A 10483-nucleotide genomic window follows, 5' to 3' on the forward strand; every position below is an offset into this window, starting at 1 on the left:
TACATTAACCCACTTGCAACTTCTCTCGGTAATTCTTTCCTCGCATCTCTATTAGATACTTAATAGACATTTTAACGTGGGATAATGTCTAAAACACAGGGAGAACATCAAGGTCTACAATGGAATTTATTGTGAGTATTAAAATGTTTAGATATTTGTTTTCAGATATTCTAATATGATCAACATGGCACCAATATTTACTGGTCCATTTCAAATTGACATTGGAAAAAAAATGTATTACTTTTCAGTACTTGGCAAAACTAACCCATAGAACTTGCTAGAATCCCTACAAACATATGATAAAATATTTGATGCCAATTAACAATTTTGCCAACTCATTTTTCCTAATAGGAAGAAATTCTTTTAAGTACCGTCCAGGTCACAGGCTCAAATGTAACTATGTGCTCCTTCAACAACCATGATGTCATGGTGACTTGGGAGCTCCACAGGCAATTTGTGAATTTCCAACCATTACATTAACCCACTTGCAACTTCTCTCGGTAATTCTTTCCTCGCATCTCTATTAGATACTTAATAGACATTTTAAGGTGGGATAATGTCTAAAACACAGGGAGAACACCAAGGTCTACAATAGAATTTATTGTGAGTATTAAAATGTTTAGATATTTGTTTTCAGATATTCTAATATGATCCCACTGCAGCAGAGCGAGGTACAAATGTTGGAGAATTCCTAAAACAAAAAACACTTGTGCCATTTTGACTTCTTTTGAAGTTGAAAATTCTTCAGAGAAAGACGAATTTCTCTATCTCGTAGTTGTTTAAACAATGGGACATAAATAGAAAATGATCTCTAAAACACTAAAGCATGGCACCAATATTTACTGGTCCATTTCAAATTGACATTGAAAAAAAAACGTATTACTTTTCAGTACTTGGCAAAACTAACCCATAGAACTTGCTAGAATCCCTACAAACATATGATAAAATATTTGATGCCAATTAACAATTTTGCCAACTCATTTTTCCTAATAGGAAGAAATTCTTTTAAGTAATTACCGTCCAGGTCACAGGCCAAACACGTTTCATTGCAAACTAGATTCTTTCCTGCAATTTTTTAGAGCTGTGAACCTCCTTGAGTGAGTTCCATGCCAATCAGAAAAATACCTGCACAGGTAGTGTAAGGTAACCAATTTTCCATGACATCTATTGTGTTGTAGCATAAAGTGAGTTATCTTGCACAAAAAGAATTGGAACAAGAATTAAACTACTAGTGTCAACAGTTCTAAGTACACTCACTCCCTTTTCATTATTGTGACTGTTGAACTGGGGAATATATATAGAAGCTCTTGGGACTTTCTTCAGAAAGCTAGACTCTGTCAATGACAGCCAATGTTAGATGCAGACCTTTCCCAATTTGTCTATTTCTCCTATTTGCCCCCCTTTCCCAGTACCACCGCACCCCTGCTTTATTTTATCAGAACCAGAGAGACCAAATAGCATAGCAAGGATGTTCAACTAGAGATGAAGGAAAATTCTAAGTTGATAAAAGCACTGAGAAATGAAGCCGTGTTCCCACACAGGCAAAAACAGTCATCTTTTCTTTTACTATATACTAACGATGAAATGATGGGTGGTGGAAGCTTGCAGGGAATGCCAAAAAATGGTGTTAATAGCTTTCCCAAATTGATCAAGGTAAAAAGAAAAAGTAGAACTACAAACTTAGGAAATTTTTACTATGACAACAACCACCAATTATTTGCAATCTAAAAGAAACAATTTCAAATTCGCACTTAGTTTTTTCCTTTAGGTCTAAAAGGTCCTACTGGATAACATTGATCTTGAACAGAGATGCAAATAGAACCTAGAATAGCCTACAGAACTCAACACAACACTCTGTAAGTCAATTTTATGTGACAACTAACATAACCTTACTCATGAAGAAGAATGTGCAAATAGTCAACATTTTATACAACAAAGGAAAAAACAAAGATGCAAAGTCCAGCTACCTAAAGATAAGTTGCAACAGAATGTGTTGCTAGTTGGTCATCTTTCTTTGCACAACATTCCCCTGGAGGGAGTACTCATGGAAGGAAGCCTACCCCCGACTTCCTACAATGTTGTCCTTCCAGACCAGACCTACTGTGGGGAGATAAAAGTTGGCCTCACATTCACTATTAAGGTAGATTCTATATATGCAGAGGCTCTTTATACCAGAAACGTTTTTTTGAATGGTAATAGGATGGATTCATATTAGCTCTGGATATTGATTTGACATTTCAATTCATGGCTGATCGTCCGTCAACAGCATGTCTCTCAAATCAGCCTCCACGGACAGCAATCTGGGCACAACCAAGGAGCTTAGGGATTTAACACTTGAAACATAATTCGGGTTAAAATTGGGGATTTAGTTTCAATAGTAAACAATACTGCAACCAGATCAGACCCAATTAGAACTGAATAATATAGCTAAACTGAATTATTCACAAATTTTCAAATTTTTTGGCCTGTATTGCAACCAGATCAGATCCAATTAGAACTGAATAATACAACACTGAATTATTCACAAATTTTCAAATTTTTTGGCCTGTCTCAGCCAAAAATGTTAGCTATGCTTTAAAGTTTAACCCAAGCAGGATAACTATACCAGCAAACTTTGTTAAGCAATTACCCTTTTGATAAGCCTTCTCCATGGATACCTTTGACCACCCAGGCTTGTAGGGCACCTACCTGTAAGGACTCTGGACACCACATATCTCCACAATGGTATGATATTGTCCACTTTGGGCCTAAGCCCTCATGGATTTGCTTTTGGACTTACCCCAAAAGGCCTCATACCAATGGAGATATTTGTCCATCCTTATATATCCATGATCCTTCCCACCTCTAGTCAATGTGGGACTTTGGTCGTATACCCAACAATCCTCCCCTCGAACAAAGGACCATCGAGCCTCCCCTCAAACGATTATCCATCCGTCCACTCTCTACCAACTAGGATTCTCCGCTCCAATGCGTTGGAAGCACACGCCTTACATGGAGCACCACCTGCCTCGAGAGCTTGCTCTATCCCAGGTCAACTCCTCTTCACCGTGTTGGGACCAGGACACGTCCATGAAGAATCCGGAGCACACAGCCTGTCTAACCGAGCTCATCCACAGATCCCATCGTGATATTACCGGGGCCCACCACCTTCGTTCGGTATTCCGAGGATTCATCCACTTGGTTAACTTCGGGGCATGGCTCTGATACCAATTGTAAGGACTCTGGACACCACATATCTCCACAATGGTATGATATTGTCCACTTTGGGCCTAAGCCCTCATGGATTTGCTTTTGGAATTACCCCAAAAGGCCTCATACCAATGGAGATATTTGTCCATCCTTATATATCCATGATCCTTCCCACCTCTAGTCAATGTGGGACTTTGGTCGTATACCCAACACTACCTTACCCGGGAAGAAACAATTAGGATGAGTAGGTTAATGATAACAGAAACCCTCGTTAAGTGATCACCCTTTCAACTAGTTGATACAAATCTAATCGGGCCAAGCCTTATAGAAAGAGCAACATAACCGTTTATCTTCTGTGCTATTACACATGATTAGTTAATGATGTGGACGTAAGTCATTGTAAAACATTTGGTTAACTGCAACTCCCATTCTGTACAGACTGTGTTTTTGATGGTTGATATAATAATATTTCTCTAGATTGTGTTGGTTGTTGATTTCAGACAGGAGTTGTTTATTTCCAGGGATGCAGTCTAGTCTTCCTTTCTTACTTCGTCATTAGGTTCTGTGAGTTGCATCTTTTATAGTTGGGGACTTTAATTAGTACAGGAAGGATAATGCTGCTCAGATGACAAGAAAATAAGCAAACAGCAAAATATGCTTACCAGGATGACCTGTGTAAAATGGCCACAATACAGATTCCATTTTGTATAAGCAGCTTACTTTGAACATGATTCCTGCATGTTTTTGGTAATAATCAAGATGATAAAGAAATTACAAATGGTAATATTCCAGACATATGAAACAGTGGCAAGGCAACTCTCATTTTGCGTGAGGTTCACCGTTCAGGAAATCCATCATCCCCACTGAAACCAGAAAGCCAAGCCACGAATGCAACCATCACTATCGACCAGGAAGCACAGGAGAATCAAAAGACCTCCTTATTGAATGAATGGTTTGCAGTCTTCATCAACTCTGCCCATAGCCTCTAATATTGAAGAATATGTAATCAAATTATACGAAAATCCTTTAGAAGTCATTTCCTTCATTAATTTCACTGCTTCATCAAACATGCCCGCATTGCTAAGTGCACCAAGAACTGTGTTGTAAGATACGGCATCTGGCTGAATCCCCAAATTTTTCATTTTCTCGAACATCTTAAAGGCCTCTGTTGGCCCACCTGCCTTAGACAAACCATTCAAAACTATATTATGGCTACTAATATCAGGTTTACATCCTCGATCTTGCATTTTTTTAAGCCATGAATGAGCTTCATCAACCATGCCTGCTCTTACCAGGCCAGACATTAATGCATTGTAGGAATACACATCAGGAATACATCCCTGACTTGCATTTCTTCAAACAGTTTAATGGCTGCATCAATACGCCCCGCTTTACCAAGGTGTTTAATCATCACTGCATAGAACCTTGAGCTGGAAGGAGTGCTGTTTTCTTTCATTTCCTTAAATAATTCCACTGCCGCATCATAACGGCGTGCCTTACCAAGTGCATCAATAAAACTACAATAGGCAGCAGGGCAAGGCGGAAAGCCCTTCTCGTCCATCTGTTCAAGAAGCATCAATGCCTTTTCCAATCTGTTCGCCTTGCATAAACCAGCAATTAGAATGGAATATGTAAACGAACTTGGAGCAATGCCTTTTCCATTCATTCTCTCAAACCAATGCAACGCCTCCGATGGATTGTTAGATTTGAATAGAACTTGCTAGAATCCCTACAAACATATGATAAAATATTCGATGCCAATTAACAATTTTGCCAACTCATTTTTCCTAATAGGAAGAATTTTTTTTAAGTAATTACCGTCCAGGTCACAGGCCAAACACGTTTCATTGCAAACTAGATTCTTTCCTGCAATTTTTTAGAGCTGTGAACCTCCTTGAGTGAGTTCCATGCCAATCAGAAAATCACCTGCACAGGTAGTGTAAGGTAACCAGTTTTCCATGACATCTATTGTGCTGTAGCATAAAGTGAGTTATCTTGCACAAAAAGAATTGGAACAAGAATTAAACTACTAGTGTCAACAGTTCTAAGTACACTCACTCCCTTTTCATTATTGTGACTGTTGAACTGGGGAATATATATAGAAGCTCTTGGGACTTTCTTCAGAAAGCTAGACTCTGTCAATGACAGCCAATGTTAGATGCAGACCTTTCCCAATTTGTCTATTTCTCCTATTTGCCCCCCTTTCCCAGTACCACCACACCCCTGCTTTATTTTATCAGAACCAGAGAGACCAAATAGCATAGCAAGGATGTTCAACTAGAGATGAAGGAAAATTCTAAGTTGATAAAAGCACTGAGAAATGTTCCCACACAGGCAAAAACAATCATCTTTTCTTTTACTATATACTAACGATGAAATAATGGGTGGTGGAAGCTTGCAGGGAATGCCAAAAAATGGTGTTAATAGCTTTCCCAAATTGATCAAGGTAAAAAGAAAAAGTAGAACTACAAACTTAGGAAATTTTTACCATGACAACAACCACCAATTATTTGCAATCTAAAAGAAACAATTTCAAATTCGATCTTGAACAGAGATGCAATTTCAAATTCATTTTATAAGTTATTTAGAATTTTAGGTAATCAATTATTTTTCAGGTTAAAATGTTATTTGGAATTTTAATAAAAATATTATTTTAAAATTTATATAAAAATATTAATTTGAAATCTATATATTCGATTTCTAAAATATTATATATATATATATATATATAATTAATGTTTTTTTTTATTGCTCATTTTTATATATATGGATGATTTTATATAAAAATATTAATTTGAAATTTATATATTTTATTTCTAAAATATTATATCTATATATATAATATGTTATTTTTTTCTAATTTAATTATTGTTTATGTTTTTTATATATATGGATGATTTTCTTTGGACCTAATTATTGATTTTGTCGTATTATTATATTTAATTTTTAGCTTTTATTCTTCTTTATTGCTATAGTTGTATGATTTTAGTAAAATATTGAGGAAGTGAATTTGAAACACTTTTAATTTTTTGCTAACCTAACTATTAGTTATGTTATATTATTATATTAATATGTAATGACCATAGTCGAAGTAAAAATCTAATCTATTAGTTGTATTGCCATAGTTTTATGCATTTCTTTATTTCCATAGTTGTGATGTCCCATAATGACCATAAACTAAGTAAAGATTCCATGGGACCACCTACTTCTTGAGCCTAATTAATACAGACGAAGCATGTCATTTTGGGGAATTGAACACAGGTATTGAGGGAGTTAACATCCCACCTCACCCACTAGGTCTACCCTTACTTGACTAAATAAATAGGTCTATATCATTCATGGTCTCTTTTCTATTAGATTCTAATTCCACCTATGAATAAATTTAATGACCTAATGATTAAGCAAGAACTCCTTGAGCCTAATCAATATAAGCTAAGCATGCCATTTTGGTGAACCAAACCTGAATGGTGATGGAGTTAACATCCCACCTCAACCACTCAGTCTACCCTTAGCCATAGGTCACAAATTTCATGTTAAGAGAGGTCATGAATTTCATGTTGAGTGGGAGATACATATGCTTTGGGTAACATGGCTTAAAAGTGATCTTTGCGTTGCCATTCGAAAAGGTTTAAGTGGTTGTCGACAATATGATATTTTAAGTTACAAATATTATGTGAAAATTGTGACAACATGGTAGAGAGTTGGGTTTATAAAAGAAAGCATTAAATCACGTTAGTTGAAGAAAAAGGGGAATTTGTAAGGCATTTAATACTCTCATAAACATTAGACTCATTCTCACACACAACTTGGAAATTTACATTTTCGCAATAGATAGTTGCAAATACTTACAAGAATCATATTATAGGTTATTCCAATGCCTTTACACAACAATAACAATATGCTAGTCATATATGTAATAATGAGAACATAAACCACATCCAATACATTTATATACACTTTTTAAATCAGGAATACAAACATGTATTCATCAGTGTAAAACATATTAGAATACTTATTTTGAAATATTTTGGGCAACCAAGTCTAGGACTACAACCCTCCATTTAACCATAAACACCAACTATAGACAGTCGCAACTAAGTCTTATTTGCAACTGTCACCCTCAAACCAAATTACAAAACTTGAGATAAAGTTCTTTTAACCCACCAACATTGTTGAAACAAGATGTCACAAAGCCATTGCTACCGTCATTCACCAACTAAGCTGATTATGGCTCACATAGTTTAGCCATACATAGAGTTATCCCAACATTTCACAATACACATAACTACACATCATTAGAAAAGAGGCCACCATGATCATTTCTTTTGCTTTTAGTTATGTTTCGTCTACCTATTTCATTGTTGCGAGCCTCTGACACAGAAATGATCAGTCCCTTAGGGCTATCTGCGCCATTCCCTGCATTACCTATCCTCCCAGCACTATATATGCTTCCCATGATCTATCTGATTTAATTTCAATAGTCTTATGTTTCCTATGTGTTATCTTGCCTGACCGTTTCCTTGTTTCAAGCTCACTTGGACTGGAACAAGTCTGACACTCTACCAAATATTGCAAACCAGTGAAACAATGCTTCTCAATTTCGTTAATTCTTTCGAAATCCATTGGGGTCTGGTGAAATCGTTACCCGCTTTAAAATGCACAACAGTAACTAATCCCGTCTTGTTTGAATGCTGACTACACTCATAGCTCAATTTCGTTGTTGATTGAGTTGTTAGGAAGCTATAATTTTAATACCCACATTTATTCTCCTTTACTTTGTTCGTTTCTTTAAGATACACTTGTCACCAAATCTAAGTTGATTCCTTTCTGGAGAGTCGAGATACACAAATACAGAGAAGTTGTGTCCGTTTATATCCTCCAGTGACCTTCATGGATAAGAGGATCATAGACAGTTCTTTGAAGGTGGCCCAAGAAGTGGAAATACTAGTCTCTCTTACTATTTATTATTTTTGAAAACAATAGGCCACATGTTATTTATGATCTCCTACGTCCAGGCAGAGCATCGAATCCGGTAGATGCTTCTTGCTGGGAAATTTTGGAAATTTTGTCCATTTTTAATCAACGACCTTCTAGCGGAGCAACTCAAGGGTGTATATGATTATTTTTATCAAATATTCCGAAGCAATGTGGATAACATTGCAATCAATCCTAAGAAAAAGGGTGCAAGAGATGGACTCATACAAAGATAACTAGAAGAGCTTCACGCAAGCTGTTATTGCATCATATTTTGAGGTGGCATGATATTTCCTCACCTTCCCTCACTTTGCCAATAGACCCCTGTAGAAATCTACACAACTATTGTTATTCGAGAGGGTTATTGGCTTAAAACCCAAATGTGATTATTGGTGGCTTTGGTGGCTTATTCAGTTGGCATAGATTTGCTTTCTGGCTTACATTATGGAGAGTGGTCTCAATTTTAGTATTGGGCTAAACAGTAAGCCTTGTGGTGACGGTGTAGTGTATTTAGGCGGTAGAATGGCCCGTTTTCTATCACTAGCAGAAAAATCGTCTGGCTCCGGCCACCGGCAATCCCTCCGCCATCCTCGTCCTCCGCCACCTCCCCTGGCAATCCTGACATTCCCTGACAGAAGATCCGATCGGGGCTGGCAATCTTGACATCCCCTGACAGATCGTGTCTGAGCTAGAGAGTTATTGCCATTGGAAATTCGAAATGAGGAATTGCGCTTCCTCCTCGACTCGGCGCCTCCTGCTCTGCAATTCCTCCGCTCTGCAATTCCTAAACTCTGCAGCTCGCCAAACTCTGCAGCTCACCACGCAGGTACAATTCGGACGAACCTCTGATTCTGTTAATTGAAATTCCCTTCAATGCGAAATCGAAATTCCCTGATTTACGAAATCGAAATTCCCTGATATGTAAAATCATCAGGTTCTGGTTGCTGTTATTTTCATTGTAAAACCCTTGAGGACACCGAGTATCCTCAACAATTAAATTGACAGATAGATTTTGGGAGCTGACGTGCAGACAAGTGGACTTGATACTGGAACAATCTCCATGGTTTACATGACAATAAACCCCCTGTTTTGAAGAGCCCGCGTTTTGTTGCTGTTATTTTCATTGTAAAACCCTTGAGACAAATTCGCCGTCTGTAGTTTTTTTTCATTTTGGCTGGTTGTGATTTTTTAATTTAATCATCTCTGTTCTCATATAGCACAATACTTTTTATTGTGGGTTCACATTTCGATTCATTCTTACCCTGGAAAAGACTGGCTTTTATGTCAGGCTACAAGACAATTAAGATCCATGGGAGTTAAGACACCAATTATTGCACTCACTGGAAATGCTTTGCAATCTGATAAAGACCTCTTCTTTGAGGCTGGTGTGGATGATTTTCAGACAAAGGTATGTATTACCTGTCCAACATATTCTTCAGGCCTGATTTTTCCTTCCGATGCTGTGCATTATTTCTGAGTTATATATTTTGTTCCTAAATTTTCTTTCCCCTTTGCAGCCTCTATCTAGAGACAAACTTGTTCAATTACTAGCTCGTTATGGCGTTGAGAGCTGTGCTGGCAACAGAAGGGGTTGAAAAGGCCATGCAATTTCATTGTATTATACTCGTGTCCTTGCGGAAAAAGGCATAGTAAGCCAAATAACAGCAGGACAATGAGTTTTCAACTTTTTAGTGGAGCCATTTCTCCATTTTGCTGAAAGTGCTTCCAATTTCTGGAACCTTTTTGCAGTGTATAGGATTGGGCAGAGTCCAGATAATGTAATTATATTTACTTACAGTTTTGTAGACAGTGCTTGATAATGGTCTGTGGTAAAATATTTTTTTGGGAAAAAGAGCCCCTGAATTTTCTCCGGAATGCTCATGCAAAGTTCCTGCAAACTCCGACATAGGTGGCATGCACAATTTGCATCCCAGTATGACAAAAATTGAAGCTCAATAGATCATATGTTACCGATTTTTTCATTCAGGCAACCTGCAAATTCATCCTGTTTATTCAAAATATGTTTTTGGATCTTCTTGCAGTTGGGAGTGGATGAACGAGTACTTCCGTTTTCACTTTCTTTTTTCAAATTTATTTCCTTTTCTTCTAATAAGATAACTTATACATATGAAGCATGTAAAATCAAGATTCTGATCTTTATTTTTAGAAAAATGATAAATTGACCATGGTGATTTATAGTATGGTTTCAAGTCTTTTCTCAGTGTACGATATATGAAAGAACAGTATGGTTCTCTACCCTAATTTTGCACAATGAATCCAACTATTTGAGAATTTTAACTAAACAGTCATCTGTCATGGT

The 10483-nt window shown here is 37.0% G+C and overlaps 1 protein-coding gene across 2 annotated transcripts; it reads left to right on the forward strand.

Moving 5' to 3' along the window:
• The first annotated feature begins 8306 nt into the window (after positions 1-8306).
• Positions 8307-10152, forward strand: LOC149199159 (two-component response regulator ORR41-like). 2 transcript variants are annotated; one of them, XM_089399371.1, is made up of 3 exons: positions 8307-8989; positions 9435-9571; positions 9681-10152. In XM_089399371.1, exons 2-3 carry the CDS (start codon positions 9473-9475, stop codon positions 9756-9758), a joined length of 177 nt encoding a protein of 58 aa, XP_089255497.1. In that variant the 5' UTR covers positions 8307-8989; positions 9435-9472; the 3' UTR covers positions 9759-10152. The 2 variants fall into 2 exon arrangements, with proteins under 2 accessions (XP_089255497.1, XP_089255496.1); XM_089399370.1 differs by having other exon boundaries at positions 8308-8989; positions 9098-9571.
• Positions 10153-10483: the final 331 nt, after the last annotated feature.

The sequence above is a fragment of the Pinus tabuliformis genome, chromosome 2_1 (assembly GCF_031772625.1).
Source record: "Pinus tabuliformis cultivar Carrire ecotype Pingquan chromosome 2_1, CPIR1, whole genome shotgun sequence".
Taxonomy (NCBI): Eukaryota; Viridiplantae; Streptophyta; class Pinopsida; order Pinales; family Pinaceae; genus Pinus; species Pinus tabuliformis.